This window comes from Lissotriton vulgaris, chromosome 4_1, assembly GCF_964263255.1.
Source record: "Lissotriton vulgaris chromosome 4_1, aLisVul1.2, whole genome shotgun sequence".
In the NCBI taxonomy this organism is placed as follows: Eukaryota; Metazoa; Chordata; class Amphibia; order Caudata; family Salamandridae; genus Lissotriton; species Lissotriton vulgaris.
Window position 1 is genome coordinate 773,983,403 of NC_141691.1, and position 17,118 is coordinate 774,000,520.

A 17,118-nucleotide genomic window follows, 5' to 3' on the forward strand; every position below is an offset into this window, starting at 1 on the left:
ATTGGATCATATCAACACTACTTGTGATCTAAGGGAGGACATCTATTGCAAAATTTTGATTAAAGAAACAGCTTGATTTAAAAGATAAAATAAAAAATTGTGAGCTTGATGTTTTGGTAACCTCTTCCCTAATCATAGCTAATCTTCAAAATCTTGCCAGAGTTCATACTAAGATCTCATTTTATCTCAAAACACAAGAAGTATGAATACATTAAGCCAATTTTCATTTTTGGTAAATATTCAAACAAAATGATCCCTCTTTCAAATGCAGACCTTCGTGAAAAAGGTGGACCCCCCTTTTCATAAGATCTGTACTCTGCCACTGATAATGCAGTTAACTCTTGATCTCGTTCTGCTCCTCCTCTGTACTTTGCATCTGATTAAATATCTGCCATAATCTGTATCCTCCTTCCGAAGCAAAGCCCTCCTCTGTAAAAGATACCTATGTTGCTCCTCTAATGTGTAGAATCTAGCACCATCCCCTGAAGCCTGTGGCACATTCTTGAGTAATTTATACTCCTTTGTATTTCTGGAAATGCTACTGCTTTCCATTCTGACATAATCTGAAAAAGCATCTTTAGGAATGTCATCTAGTTACTGGTGGCTACCAATTTGGTTATCTGATTATTCACTTTTCTTTGGGGGTCTAATGTACCTCCTTTTCCCTATTTTGTCACGTCCTCAAGCTGATCTAATGCAGAACAGAGAGGCAATTCCCATCTTTTCTATTCTTGTTACAAAAGCAGTGATTTTGTAACAGTCTCGTTTGCTGCCTGTTTCTCACTGCAGCTGTTCTCATCTTCTCCAAAATTTTCCTTGCTTTCCATAAGGATGGTCGGTTTGAGCCTCTTATTGCCCACTGCTAATGGCTGTTGTCAGATATGTTTGTGACACATCCAGGGAAAGCATTTGTTCTTGTTCTCCTCCTATTCTCAGGGTATTTTACCAAACTTACCCGTTGCATATCCAGTGGAAGTACTCACCATCAGATTATTATAAAAAGAATTTGGGTGTAGTTACTTTTATTTTAAGTTGACAATGGCAGATTAAGACTTCTTATCCAGCTGTAATACCTCAGTGATGACACCATGTGAGAGCTAGACTATCTACTCCTTATCCATGCTCTGGCCCCAGACCTTCTGCATTTTATGGATTGGACATTATCCCTCTAGCACATTGATCGTAGCAGCACACTAAAACCTCTTCTCCACTCATCTTTCCTTCTCAAGTTTGCCACTGAACCTCAAAGTGGTCAGAGCAAACCTCAGCTCTTTTGCAGACCAGATCCATTGAACAGTGATCTCTCCTCCAACGACCCCACCTCTTTGTATATTATATGCTGCCCCATCAAGAGGTCTTGTGTAAGATGACGAAGTAAGCTTTAGTCAAGACCAGACTGGAAGGAGAAGGTGTAGCTTAGGTACTCTCCATGGATTGATAAATCATCCGAGCCAACAGCATTAGTTCATGTGTCTGGCTCCTCTTCCTTATTTTGTAGGTCGTCATCTAACCCTGATGGTATTCATTCTTGTACCTGGGGGGGGGGGGGGGGGGGAGGGGGGGCGTGGGTGTTAGCCCTCCCCACCCCTGCTTGTCTGATTCTGCTAGTCTCCCTTCTCTGTTTACCTTCTCTTTGTCTTCCTCATATACGCTGGGAGCATCCTACTAGGAGACTCCTCCCACTAATGTCTGAGGCTGTTAAGACCCCCAATTCCTGTAGGACTCTATTTCTGCTACCCACTAATCTTCTGGAGTGGTGAAAGAGGGTTGTCAGTTTGAAGATTACCTGGAGTTCAGCAAACTCCGTATCTGATGTTCATTGCTCTGATTTGTTGTTGTTTTTCTCCTTCAAATGACTAGCATTGCTGAACAAGTTGTAGTTGGATGCGATTCTGATTCGGAAGGACTGGTCTTGCATGCTGGCCCCTGAGTACTTTGTCCTCATCCCTTTAATTGATATTTTTAGGAATCTGCCACAGAGGAGCATCTGGAGGAGATTGTGTTATGAGAGCCTGGTGGATCCATTAAATTACAAATCTCGGGGAGAGCTTATCCTGTGGAACCATAGTGCACAGCCAGTTCTCAGGGTCTGATTCCCATCATTCGCTCATGTATTCCCACAAAACAGAAGTTGCTTTTCTAGGCCCTCCCAGCCATAGGCTCTATTCATCAGGGGATTGAGTTTCTGAGAGGTGTGTGACTGTAGCCTTGAGCTTGTTGATTAAGTCTCTGAACTCTGATACCATCCCTCAACCCTGGAGACCCTAACTACTTTATTTCACACCTTCTGATAATGGAATGCATGGTCTAGACACACCTCTTTAGTTTGAAGGCTTACTTTTGAAGTACGCTTGACAGTGGTATGTGTTGTGGCAGTTTGTCTCCTAGAAGCCCAGCCTTCGCATATATCCATTGTTCCCTGCTTGTGGATAGACTGGCTCATTTTGATAGTCATGGGGATCAGGGTCAAATAAATATGTAAGACTATCTGGTAATAGGCCTCCGTATGATCCTATCCCAATCAGCTCTCACCTCCCACCAGTTCCCTTGGTTCAGTTCCAAGCTTACCACATTCAGATTGAGTTGGTTGCTTCCAGGTTTTCAAAGTGATACTTCAGTCTGTTTCCATATCCGGGCCAATATTAAGTGCTGAAATAAGCATCTGCTGCTGCATTACTACTCCACCAGCTCTGCAGGTGGCAGAGCAAAAACTGGGGTGTTGAAGAGCAGCATGAAGCCTTCTCCCAAACAATCTGGACTTCACACCAGTAGAGTCGCAGGGCTGCTTTGCAAAGGAGCAGGCCCCGGCTTGTGGATGTTTTGAATGCTGGAACAAGTTGAGGTTCACCTTCAGCCTCCAACACACTTTAAGATGGGAGGAAGAAGTAGACGAAAAGTGGGGGTGCAGGCTCCCTATATTGAGCAGAGCCTCTCCTAACAGCCACAATTGCCTTACATAGGGAAGAGAGGGGCAACCCTGCCTCTCAGCACCAACCTTGGGCCTCTGTTTATCTAGCACCGTGAAGGCCCTGTGCTTGGTTTATCAGTCTGGCCTTTTGACTTGACTTTTCAGTTTCCAGTAGGCTCCTTGTGGGATGACCATAACCTCTTACTGGCCAGCCATGTCCTTCGACAGTCTACCTGTACCCATCTACATGCAGCAAGATTTCACAAAACCTGTATGCAGTTATGAATAGAATATTATTTCTTTTCGAATAAATGTCAAACCATGTTGTTTCCCTGGTCTTTGTTTGCTTTAACCCAGTTTATTATTAAGATCTTTCTCATCCACATAAATTTGAAAACCTGTCCAGCGTTAAAAATATCTCCTCTAAAAATACAATGCTAGCTTTTCAAGCAAATCTCATGCTGATTCTTGCACTGCTCAACATAATGGCAGAATGTGTAAGAAATTATATTGTTTAAAGGACCTTTATGTGCCAGAATATCTGCAGGAATGGTCAACAGGATTCAAGCCTCCTTTCCTTCTAAAATTTATATTATGGAACAGTCAATGTTTAAAATACAGTTGTGGGTTAAAAAGGGTCTTTCTCACAAGCAAAATGTAAGATTAGAACAAAAGTTGTTATAGTTTGCATCATGTGTAGATTTTTTGCTCTAAGAATTGAGATGACTGTATTGTCACTCACACACACCTGCTTATATCTGAAGTTTGAAATGAAAGGGTACAGAAAGTGCAAACAAAGGAGAAATTGAGCCTTTTAAATACTTTTACCCTCTAGTTTCAGGCTGCATTCCAAGCAGCCAGGGTTCATTTACAGTTGAGCTGCATAAAGTGAACCATGCACATTAGACGTTTAATATTTACCAGTTACTTTACTTTAGATTTTATATTATAGAACATCATAACGTTTAAATTGTGCTGTAATCTTTACTGAAGCACACCTTCAGAAAGCAATCAACTTTTTTTTTTCTCTTGACAGGGGTCTAGAAAAAGAGGCCTATCTGAGGCAGTGCAAGAGAATGCTGACCAAAGGTAGGACCTGCCTGAATTTGCCTTTCACAATGCACACCCTTGTTTATCATACAAACAAACCATATCACTCTCCCATTGCAGCCTGTCGGCCCAGCTATACTTGGTGAAATTATATTCATGAATAACCTAATGAGCAAGCATCATCGCAACTCTGGTGCCTGTAATGCCTTACCAAGTACTGTTTAGTCTTACATATAAAATGCTCCTGACTTATGGCGCTCTGCTATTCTCCCTCAAAACTGCTTTCCCACTGCCAATGTTGCTGTGCCTGTGCCGCAGACGAGTGCGCGTACTACCGTACCCGCCCAACCTGCTGAAGCCGCAACATATCGGGAGATGAACTCTGAGTATCTAGAGTGGAGCGCAAATGAGGAATAAGAGTTAAGCTACCTGGCAGCCATTATTTTTCTTTTTTTTTTTTTTTAAATAAGAAATCATGACTTTGGTATGGAATTCTCCTGAAAGCTGTGGCTCTCGCTGCAGGTGAGTACTCAAAGGCGCCATGGAGCACTCATTTTGGTACTGCACTTGGGCTGAGTAGGCCAGCTGCAGGGCGAAGAAAGGTAACTGTCGGCCACTTACTGGGAGCTGCCAGGAGTGTGATGCGCAGTAGTACATGCTCTTAAACATGAGACCTCAGACTCACACCAGACCACAGTGCTGGAAAGTGGTTAGGTTGGAAACACTGGTGCAGCAGCCCTGAACACAGCGAAGAAGCAGTGTAGGAGACTTTATTCAGGCTGGAGGCGGTAGCAAACGCGTGGTACAGCACCCGGCTACTTCGGGATAGCAGAGGTAAGTGGTGGTGGTTGGCAAGAGAGAAGGAAGTTCTACTTGCCTGGACTGAGTTCAGCAGAGTGGAGCGTAGAGAATCCCTGAAATAATTTCTTGTGCTACGCCCAAGATGGCACCAGGGAAAGGTAAATCGTGCAAGGGGCAAAATGCCAGATCGAAGGTAGATAATGCTACCTAAATGGGAAAAATGGAAGGGGGAGGCAGGTGGGTTGGCCTGCAGAGTGTACTGTTGGGACCCTATTCCATAGCATGAATGTATGATAATAGTGAATGCTTACTTGCAGGTTAAGTGTATAGAGCCGAATTGGGAAAATTTAAGGGAGATGTTGCTTCACTGAGTGAATTTTATCATGAAGATGTATTCATTCTGCTGGGCAATTTAAATCATAAAATGGACCCATGGACGGTTGACTCTTGGGTTAAAGAGCTACTGACATTTCGTGAGTTAAGAAAATGCCAGTTTTCCAGATACTAGCTAAGCAGCTCGAGATGTGGCTCGAGCACAACATTTGAGTTTGGAGGGCTTAATTTGCCTAAATGGTAGAACCGACACAGACTGTCCAGCGAGGCTGACTTTTAATATAGGTCTACAGCCTTGTCCGATAGATATTTTCATGCAAGCCTGGAATTTTTATATAGTATGGGCCCTATTTGATACAGTAAATCATGAAGCATTACTGACCAGGCTACGGGACAGGATGGGATTATCGGGAATTGTGCTGAAATGGTTCGATTCCTTTTTACAGAACAGAACGCAGCGCTTCCTGGTTAACCAATCAACCTCACTTCCGTGCCCTATCTCAATTGGAGTCCCTCAAGGATCGACACTATCCCCAGATCTGTTTAACCTATACGTCGAACCACTCACAAAAATTCTCCAAAAATCTCAAATATCTTATCACATGTATGCTGACGACACGCAAATATACTTAAAGATCGCATCCCTAAAAGATTTGGAATTAATGAATGAGACACTAAAAATGGCACTTCAATGGTTAACCACAAACCACCTGAAGCTGAATGCACATAAAACAGAGTTCCTACTAATTTCTCCACCAAGGAGCCATACAGAAATAAAGGAATGGACGAAAGTCGTGACTGCGCTAAACTGCACCCCAACCCTTGTCAACTCAGCTAAATCTCTAGGAATAACCCTAGACGAGAATCTAGACATGAAAGCCCACATTAACTCAATGGCGAAAAGTGCCCGCTTTCACTTGAACTACTTAAGAAAATTGAAACCATTCATCACAGAGTCTGACCTCAAAGTGGCAATCCAATCCTTAGTTATCTCGAGGATTGAATATGGTTGCACCACCTTGGCTGGATTACCAAAAACGTCCACAGCACCACTGAAAGCCTGCCTTAACGCTGCAGCAAGACTTATCACCGGAACCAGGAAATATGATCATATATCCCCGCACCTGAAAGTATTAAACTGGCTACCGTATGAAGCAAGAATCCAAATGAAGATAGCCTGCATAACACACAAAGCATTACACGACAACACCCCAAGATATCTAGCCAAGAAAATTCAGTTGTCCGGTGGCAACAGACCAGCTAGGAGTGCTGAGGAGTTGCTACTACGGCCAGCCTTCTTCCGAAAGAAAAAAACCTATGACAGAGCGTTCTCAGGAGCTGCCCCCAGAATTTGGAACTCACTCCCTCCAAACATCAAGAAGATCCAGAATCTGGTAACATTCAAGCGGGAAGTGAAGAGCCTGCTGATGAAGAGATACATTACTTAGAACACTGTTCATGGGTCTGATATACTACTGCCTAGTACAGATCATGTATGCCATTAGAAAGGGAGGCATAGGCAATACTAAAATGGAATACGTATCCCATGATATGAGAACAACCTAAAGGCCACTAGTAATGGTTATTTTGAGTGAACAGGAGAACAGCATCTTTCATGAACCTATTTCGAGCTACCTCATATTTTTGATATATACATGTTTTTGTTATTAATTTAGTCATAGCATATTTATTTACGCTAAAGTTCACAGGTGTTACGAATATATATATCATCTACCTCACAGCGGTTGCTCGCTAACTGTTTATATATATGTTAACCCTTTTCCTCTCTCATGTTAAGCGCTCTGATACCCACGCGTCTTGTTCGCGCTATACAAAACTTTATAATAAATAAATAAATACCCTCTAAAACTTGAGCTAAGCGGCGTGGAAAGGAGGTTAAGAGATACCGTAATCCCTGCACAAATGGATTACCCCAGGCGTCTTACCACCAGCATGAGTGAGGAGTAAAAAACAAAAATGTAGTGCTCCTCCCCCTTAATAATATAGGGTGGTATGAAAATCTAATCAGTGAAGTAGTCTACTTTCTAAGGATAGAATTTAAAGGAAAGAAATGTGCATTAATAAGAATTAGTGAAACCAGCCCAAAGGAAAAGATTGGTTCAGTCAGGAATGCACGAAATTAAAGGCACAGATAAAAGGGGAAAGACGTCTTGGAGCAGATTATGACTTAGAAATTTATGATAGCCTTCAGAAGGTAAGGAAAATGTATCAAATGCTTATTAAGAACCAAAAAATACCTTTCAAAGAGAAATGCTGGGAAGATCTGCTGGCAGCAATAGAAACAAAATGCCAAAAAAGTTCTGGGAATTAGTACAGGATGGGTCTGATAAGACTCAAAAGGCAATGAATTCTGTGATGAAAGAAGATGCTTGGGAAGAGTACTTGGGAGAAATATATGGGGGAAATGTAGAATCAAAAATGATAGATACCTTGGCCTGGTATATATGAGGACATTAGATCCCATTTTACAGTAAGTAATGTCAGAAATATGATAGCAGATGTAATCCTGACTTCGAGCAGCTGGTCTCTATAATATCCCAGCAGTCAAAATAAAGACCAGACCGGACTAGTAGGCAGATTTCTTTTCTTGTATGGTTTTGTGTAATTTTTAGATACGGGCCAGATCCCAGAGAACTGTAGAAGGGCTATTATTACACCCATTCATAAACTGGAAGATGCAAGAGCCCCAAAGAACTATAAGCTGATCAACCTGATGGATGTAGGAGAAAAAGATTTTGCAAAAATCATACTTGAGGGGAAAGGAATGGGCTTAAGTAAACCATATTGTGTTCCCCGAGCAGTATGGTTTCATAGAAGGTAACTACTATCGATCATTGTTTTTCTTTCTGGTCAATAGCGCAGATGTCTGTAGAGCAGAGAGGTAGTTTGCACTCTTGTTTTGTTGACTTCCAGGCAGTCTTTGATTTGGTAGACCGGAATCGCTTATGGGAAGCTTTTTTTGCTTTTAATTCAGGAGCTGCATAGTCAAAACTGGGCTAAGGTTATTCTGGACACCGAGGGGACACTGACACAGTAAATATCATTTGAAAATGGTTTGAGACAAGGATGTGTCCTGGTGCCATTACTCTTGTATCCGATTTACTATTGGCTCTAGAGGTGGCTCGGGCGTCCTCCCCAAAATAGATGATAAACATGTCGCATGCAGATCTCGTAATTTTTTTTATCAGACTGAGATTGGTCTGCAAATAAAATTGGTTGTATTTAGGTGAAAATGTAGTTACACAAAGCTGAAGTAAACATGAAGAAAACAAAGACACTGAGCTTTAGTAAAAAACAAAGAAAGTTCATTTGGTTCTTCTTTTATACTAAGCTGGGAACAGTGAAGGAATACAGATACCTACGGGTTTGGTTTGAGAAGAATCTAGATTGGAATGTTCATTTAGAATCATTGAGGGTAAGGCCTCTAGCTTCAGTTAGGGGCCTTATAATTTGTAATAAGGACTAAGGTGGCACATCAGACAGGCCCTTCTTGAAAGTTAACGTGGCCATAATGCCCCCCACAGTCCGAAATTGCGCGGAAAATTTACGTATAAGCGGTGAAAGTGGGTGGGATGTTGAGAAAGGGAAGTGCCTAAAAGTGTGTAGTCCCTACCAATGTCCTCTATGATCCAGCCATAAGAATGGAGACAGGCCTGATATCCTGGAACATATTGGCCCAAGCCGCATTAATATAGCATTTTGGCAATGCTTTAGTGTGGGAGGGGAACTAAAGGTCCCCTTGTGGTGTAAAAACGAAATTCAGCGGAGCAAATTTTAATGAGCCAATCTGGGCCAGAAAAATATTAGAAAAAGTTTGCAATATATGAGGGTTAAACTGTGCCCACAGAATATTCAAATTGAGGTCACAAAGAGCGAGTTAAGGGTATTTGGTAGAGAACTGTCCCCAGATTATAATTAGGGCTCCCAGTTTTCCGTTTAAACTGATTTTTACATATAAATAAAGACAGATTTTTTTCCCCCCTTGTCTGTATTTATAAATAGACACCGAATATACTGACAAACCGGCGATGTGTCTCTCCGTGTCTGAGGTTCACAGGGGCTGCAGAAAGAAATTTGAGACCGTTGCCAGATTCTCCTGCACACTATTCTTCCATCTAAATCAGATTGATGTGTTTCCAGGGTGCCTCTACCGCCCTGACTGCAGCAGGCCAGGAGCACTTATTGGCTTTTTTTAATCCACGTTCTTGGCTGTTCAGACTGGAATTAGCTGGCTCTTTCTCTGGACTCGGTGCCTATGTGGATCGCTAGAAAGGAAAAGATGGGGTAAGTGGGGAGGGGAACCCAGGACACTCTGAAATCAGAGTGGGCTTTGCCCAACACAGTGTCTGGCAAAGTGATGTCACGGCCAAGGACACAAAGGAAACTTTCAAACTTGACAATTCGCAAGGTCGAGTGCAGGGGGCCCGGAGCGATACCAGGAGGGCAACGGTCATCATTAAATCACCTCGAGTGACTGTGCCAACATTGGTAATGCAGGGTGCTGTCCCGACCCACTCAAAAATTGTTTAAGAAGTAGGGGTTATCTGCAACACCTCTCTAGCATCACCACAAAAGAATCCCTTCTGGCTTAGTCCTACACAGTGTCGTCCCTCTACTGGAGTTCTTGATAACTTCAAACTGTTGCCAGTAAGGGACAGCTTAAGGGCATAGGCAAGTAGGGCTCTTATTTGGTCATGCCCCTTACTGGGCCTTTACGGGCAGCACTCTTATTTAACCAGGCCCAAATCTCGGCATCTGCTCACCTTCCTGTGATCCTGGGCAAATCACTTGATTTACCAGTGCCTGGAGAAATTAGTGATCTTGTGTAATCAGACTGGCACTCATGTCAAGCGCTTCAATGCCTTTGGTGCGTGCTATAAAAAAAAACAGGCAAAAAGGCACAACGGTGTTAAACATAGTTATTGTTTTTTTAGGAGAAAACCCTCCCCAAGCAAAAGGTAACCAATCAAGATGAACATGATAAACATGAAGAAATGAAAGGAATCAAAGTACAATTTGAGTCTTGCTGTTTACTTAACCATCCCGTAATTCTGAGCAAATCACTTAAAGTGAAATGCCGGCTCATGTAACAGGTACAACCGCAAGAGGCCACTTTTGCTCTAAAGTGAAGGGTGTTAACAGTTGATAAAGTTGTAGATCAGAAGTCCTAACCGGGGTTAAGCTGTACATACCATATGGATAACTAGGACATATGGACTCCCTCAGTCTGTTCTCTGTATAGTTTGTACTAATGTCAGGAGACCAGACGGCATAAAGGCAAAAAACGAGAAAGAGCCTCAATGTCCTCAGTCTCTTGAAATACACATGTTCTTGTCCTACAATGGCAAAGTTTTCAAGAGAATGTATTGTGTTCATTTAATTTGATATATGTGTGTATATATATATATATATATATATATATATATATATATATATATATATATATATATATATATATATATATATATATACATCTACACCTATAACAATCGAGTTCAAGCATGCAGAGTCTAATTAAATAAATGTACAAAAATACTAGCTGCACCGTCTTCTTTTGCTTGCAACACAAATATAGATAAATACAGAAAAAATGACCATAAAATAAATATGGATAAATACAGAAGGAATTGTTTAAAGAAAACAAAAAAACATAAAACCAGGAACCTTAATTATAATCTACAGTATTTTGAGGGGAAGAAATCAGTTTATTTTATGCTTAACTCTTGACAGAACGAAGCATTTTTCCCATGTGGATGTATTACCTAATGGCTGGCTCAGAAATTAACTTTTAAGGATAAGGGTCGGAATTAACCCCTGTTATATAAATAATATAAAAATAGTAATGACTGATTCCGAGGGAGATTGTACATGTGATCTCAGCACGAATTGCAATATTTTGCACAATTTTTAGGATTGGTTAACATTTTTGACTCCGCAAAAAACTATTATACGCCCAATCTATTCAAAATATGATCTTGGAAACCGGGTACAAGCTATAGGACGTTTAACTTGTGCTCCCTGGATATAAGTTGCCAATCGGAGGTTTATGATGGCAGTCAAAAATGTTGTAAAGTCTACACAGGTAGACACATTTTTTGGTAATTTATGCTAGATTAGATTTTGAATTGTCATGGTAAGGATGTAAAAATTAGTTTTTTTAACAGTATCTTAGTTTTAATCTAGGATTTTATTGCATGCATTGTTTTAATGTGTTAAATCAGGTAGGCTATTTAAGTGAATGTATGTATAAAAAGCTGTTATATTATATGTTGTGTTTAACGTGTTATCTGGGGCAGAGCTGCCTCATCAAGTTTAGATGTACTCTGCCTTGTCTGGTTCAATTTTTCTATCATTAATGTGAGCTGGAACAGGCTGATCTTGCTTAGTGGTTCTATTTTAAGAGGCCTTTGACCATACCAGTCTCATTTTTAGATTTTATCTGTTCTTTCTTCTTCTCTAACTCTAGTACCAGATATTCTATTGTTTTATGATGCTATTTCCATAAAACTCAACAAATTCACCCGAAGGTTTCTCTGTATTTGAGAGGTGCCCAAATTATCATAACAGAACAAGATGTTTTTGATGTATATTTTCTTCTTCAAGTCTAATAGTATGTACTTTGTGACGGGCTAGACAAAAGCCATTCCACTAGTGAAGGGCTACAGGTGAACATTTTTTTGCACACCGCCAGATATAATGAATCTGAAGAAGATTAGTACAAGTTGACCATGGCATGTAACTGTTCGTTAATACAAGCCTGAACCTAGTCTGTGGTGGCAGGCTGGACAATACCAGTCAGCCAAACCAAATTTCAGTATTTTCAATGAAACCATTATGTAGCTAGGTAACTCGTAATGACCAGTGCCCAATACATACTTTTAAAATGACTTCCTGATCACTTGCAATATCTAGCAATGGAGCTAGACATCGCAGGGGCATATCTGCTCAAGCAGATGTGCCCTCACATGTAATATAATGCATCCTGCCTTAAGGCTCTAAGGCCTGCTGTAGGGTTGACTTGCATATAGTACATGCAGTGTACTTTGCCATTGCATGCAGGGAGTTGGCAGTGGCATGTTTTCTGAATGCCTTGCACAATCAATTTCACACATTATGCAATGGCGGTCTGCGCGCAGTTTGTGTATGGGTCTCTTTAGGTGCCATAATACATGCTGCAACCCTTAGGAACCCTCTTTATTTTTGAAGCGTGAATGTTTCTGGATTCACTATGCTGTGCATTCCGCAGTCTAGTGGTTGGGTCCGGAATCTGAGTCTTTTTTTTTTTTTTCGTAGCCCAGGTGGGTGTCGACGTCCCACCTTCTGGTGTCCTTCCTGGGACGTCGGCACGCTTCCTGCGGAAGCTCACACCTTGGGGCGCCTTCTTCAGATTCTTTTTTCCGCTGTTGGGTCTGGATCGTCACCAAGAGGTTCCAAAGTTTTTGAAGAAAAATAGACTGAAATATACCGAAAAAGATTAAAGAATACACTCAGGAACAAGACCACTGTGCCTGCACGACGAAGGAGGAGAACATCGAAGACTTCGACGTCCAACGGAGAATGTGCACACAGGGGGCCCCCTGAGCCCAGGAATGGACAAGACCCCGTTCAAATACTGCTGCAATTGCCACCACAAATACGCGCAGAAGGACCAGCCCCCGGTTTGCACCTCTGCCTGCTGGTCGACCACGAAAGCAAGGATTGCAACGCCATGCTTCGTCTTCACCCCAAAGACTCTCGGGATTAGATGGAGGCAGAGGATAACCAACCACAGCATGCAAGGAAACGGCCAACATCCGTCGCTTCGGGACTTGGGCCTCCCCAGTGACGAAGAGGACAACCTCGCCGAGGGACCAGATGACTTCACGGTTGTAGAGACCGATAAGAAAACTACAAAAGAGGTAGGAGAGACGTCTACTACAAAAGAGGTAGGAGAGACGTCTACCCCTAAAACCTAGACAGACTCTCGAAAGGCTGAGTCAGACTCTTGAAAAACAGTCTAAGTCCACGAAGGGAGCACGGACGCCGAAAAGTTCACCTGCCGCAGCTGCATCCAGGGACAAACAGCCCAGCGGATCCTTTGAAAAGGACTCCCAGACGGCAAAGACCTAAGAAAAGCCTAGGTAGTCTAAGCTCGCCCCCAAAAAGGAGCGCTGTACGCCGAAGGAAAAGGAACCGAAGGCTTCTTCGCAGTCGACGTCTACGTTCGAAGAGATGTTCAGAAACTCTCTACGCTGAGCAGGCCGCCGAGATGGAAGGGAAAAAGAGGAGGCTAGAGGCCGAAATAGATAACGTACTGCAAAGGAAAAGAGAATTTGACGAATGGATGAAGAGGTTCACCATCCCGTCGAAGCCGGCGACCACTATTGTCAAGGACGAGGAGGAGTTTGAGCTGAAGAGCCGCTGAAAACTCCTGAAGCCCAAGAACACTAAGAGGAAGAGGGCCATACTATTACGAGGAAGACCAGCGCACTAGTTTGGACTCGGTGTCCTCAGTAGCACAGGACCTGGATTGGCAGGACCTTGACGCCGAAAGCCTGGAAGAGGCCGTGGAGACATATCCTTCAAGGCCTTCGCCCCCAGATGACATTGGGATCTACAACATGGTCATCAGGAACGTGGCAACAGCTTATGGAGTGAAACTGGAGGAAGAAAAACCAAAAGCATGCTTCCTTCTAGAGACCCTGCTCCCCACTCAAACCACGAGTAAATTCCTCCCCATGCTACCAAATGTCCTGGACCAGGGGAGGGAGACCTTCAAAGAACCAGCAAGCTGCAGGCCTTCACACCTAGGACAGAGAAGAAATACAAACACTCCTCTAAAGATACTCCCTACATCCAGGGATCCGTCGCAGCTGACTCCATCATTGCAACAACAGCCAGAAAGAGGGCCAATGTTCCAACAAACTCAGGCCCACCACCAGACAAAGACAGTAAGAGGATAGACCTCACAGGAAGGAAAATAGAGAGGAATGCAGCAGTACACTGGCGCATTGCCAACTCTAATGCCCTACTCAACAGGCATACGTACCAGCATTGGGACGAAGTCGGACAACTGCTCAAACACCTCCCTGAGCAATACCAACAGAGGGCAACACACCTGGTGGAGGAAGGCAAGAATATAGCTAAGTGCGTTAATCAAGAGGGAGAGAGAGGACCAGATAGCTAGTCCAGATCCCCGGTTTATATGTCAATTAATCAAAAAGAGACTAGCTAAGAATGGGGTTGGTATGATGCTTATATTATAAGGATCACGGTGACTCAGTTTAGTTTTGTCAATTAGTGGTGGCACCTGTTGGGTGTCTTTAGAAAACCCTCACCCACCAACCTAGTTGGTGGCATGCTTCATCATCGGGCCCACCCAGTGACACCTAGCGTGCCCCGGGTGTGCTACGACGCCTGATTACAGCGGAGCAGGTATGTCACTGTGTGTGCGGTGAAGGGTGATGAAGTTGTGAATTAAAACGGCTTGGCGGGGGTCCCAGTACCCCAAGGGTAAAGAAGCTTTATTAACTGGGCCTCCGTCAGCGGTTAAAAATAAGGCTATCGGACGTAAGAGGCGGGTTATGACCTCTCACGTCCTTTAGAGTGCCAACATGTTTCAGCCAGTGCCTTATTAATATGCTGGCTTTTGTTAAGAATATAGCTAACTCATGCCTGAAATCAGCTCTGGATGCGGCAAACACATCCAGCAGGCTCATGATGATCGGGGTCATGGAGAAAAGGCATGCCTGGCTGAGAATCTCAGGCTTCAAGCCGGAAGTACAGAATAACATTCTGAACACTCCATTCAATGGAGAAACCCTGTTCGGAGCACCTGTGGATGAGAAGCTCAACCAACTCAAAAAGGAAAATGAAACTGTAAGGTCCACAGGGGCCTTGCAATTCAGAGGAATGAGGAGAGGCACACCGACACAGATGCCAAACGGAAGAGGGGTAAACCAGTCGGAAACGTCACATCAGACATTCCAGCAGGGCTACCAAGCACAGCAGGGCCAGCAAAAACAGACCTGGCAATACCAGCCTCGGGGCCAGTCCTTTCGAGGGGGGGCGAATGGACGAGGGCAAACAAGAAGAGGGGGCCAGCAACCCACCTCAAAGTGACTCCGCACCACCAACCGTGCCCACCCACGTGACACCTCTACGGGAGGGGCACAACAAAGTCAACAAAAAAGGGTTACACAGACTAAGAATCAACGAACATGTAACACCAGTAGGAGGCAGACTAAAACATTTCTTCCAGGAATGGAAGAAAATAACAGACCAATTGATACTGAACATCATACAGTTCGGATACTGCATAGAACTGGAAAAGAAACTGCCAAACAGGAAACAAAAAAGAAAAGCGCGCTCAGCAAAAGAACTAGCGCTACTCAGAGGAAGCACAAAAAATCCTCCACAAAGAAGCCATAGAAACAGTACAATTCAAAGAAAGAAACAAAGGAGTGTACTCTAACTACTTCCTCGTACCAAAGGTGGACGAAACGTAAGACCCACCCTGTGCCTACGGTTCCTAAACCAACACATCAGAACATAAAAATTCAAGATGAATTCTCTTCAAGAAGTCATTCCTCAGATAAGGGACGGAGACTGTATGTCCACCATAGACCTAAAAGACGCCTACCTTCACATTCCCATGAACAGACAGCACAAACATCTACTGAGATTTGCCATCGACAAAGCACACTACCAGTTCACTGCCCTGGCCTTCGGACTAAAATCCGCACCAAGGGTCTTCACCAAGTGCCTTGCAGCCATGGCAGCGCATCTAAGGAGGGAAGGGATCCATGTATGCCCCTAACTCGACGACTGGCTCATAAAAGCAGGTTCCTACAAACAATGCAAAGAACATGCACAGCGGGTCACAAAAACGCTAACAGAACTGGGATTCTCAATACACTGGGGGAAATCCTCAATGGAACCAGAGCAAGTGAAAATCTTCCAGGCGCATAGATCACCACCATACAGAGCAAAGTGTTCCCCAGCTACAAGAGAACACTTGCCCTGCTGAAGGAGACAAGTTGGTACCAGAAGGGGCAAGCTCTGACAGTGAGGACAGCGAGCAAGATGATGGGGATGATGGCGTCCTGCATATACCTAGTCCCCAATTTACGGCTACACATGAGACCATTCCAGGAATGGCTGCAACAACAATGGTCACAAGCTACTGGGAGTTGGGAAGATCTAGTGGTTGTAGCACACGCAGTGCAAGAGGAGATAGCGTGGTGGAACAAGGAGAACATAACAAGGGGGAGGCCTTTAACACCACGAAACCAAACAGTGACCATCAGTACAGACTCATCCCAGAAGGCATGGGGAGCACACCTGAACCAAGTCAAGGTGCGGGGCCTGTGGGCTCCAACAGATGCGATCAGGCACATCAACTACATTGAACTAAAGGCAGTGTTCCTCGCCCTAAAAGCCTTCCTGTACGGGCAGAGTGTTGATACAGACCGACAACACCACAACTATGTTCTACATCAACAAACAGGGAGGAACACAATCAGTCGCACTATCCAACCTAGCGCAGGATATATGGAGATGAGCTATCCCACTCAAAATAGACCTCCTAGCTATACACCTACCAGGGAAGGACAACGTGGAGGCAGACTTACTCAGCAGACCGACCTCGGCATTCCACGAGTGGGAGCTCAATGCACAAGAAACACAAAGGCTATTCCAGAAGTGGGGTACCCCAACAATAGACCTATTTGCAACACACCAGAATGCAAAATGCTGATACTGCGCATCCAGGCAACCAGGGGAACAGTCACAAGGGAATGCCCTATGGATAAGCTGGTCAAACATTTGCCTACGCTTTTCCCCCCCGATACAACTGATACACAGGGTACTCAGCAAATGCAGAACCAGCAACATGACGCTGATTCTGGTGGCACCACAGTGGGCCAGGCAGTCATGGTTCTCACAGATAGTGGAAATGGCACAGGGCCCACTTCACAAATTTGAGAAAAGAAAGGACTTACTCTCCATGCAAAACGGAGAGGTAC

The 17,118-nt window shown here is 43.6% G+C and overlaps 1 protein-coding gene across 3 annotated transcripts in view; it reads left to right on the top strand.

Moving 5' to 3' along the window:
* Positions 1 to 17,118, top strand: part of NUP153 (nucleoporin 153) — a 442,622-nt gene that overhangs the window by 323,483 nt on the left and 102,021 nt on the right. For all 3 annotated transcript variants that reach the window (XM_086965112.1, XM_086965111.1, XM_086965113.1), the window contains exon 10: positions 3,945 to 3,997. In XM_086965112.1, coding sequence (XP_086821238.1) covers positions 3,945 to 3,997 — 53 coding nt within the window. The remainder of the gene's footprint in view (positions 1 to 3,944; positions 3,998 to 17,118) is intronic.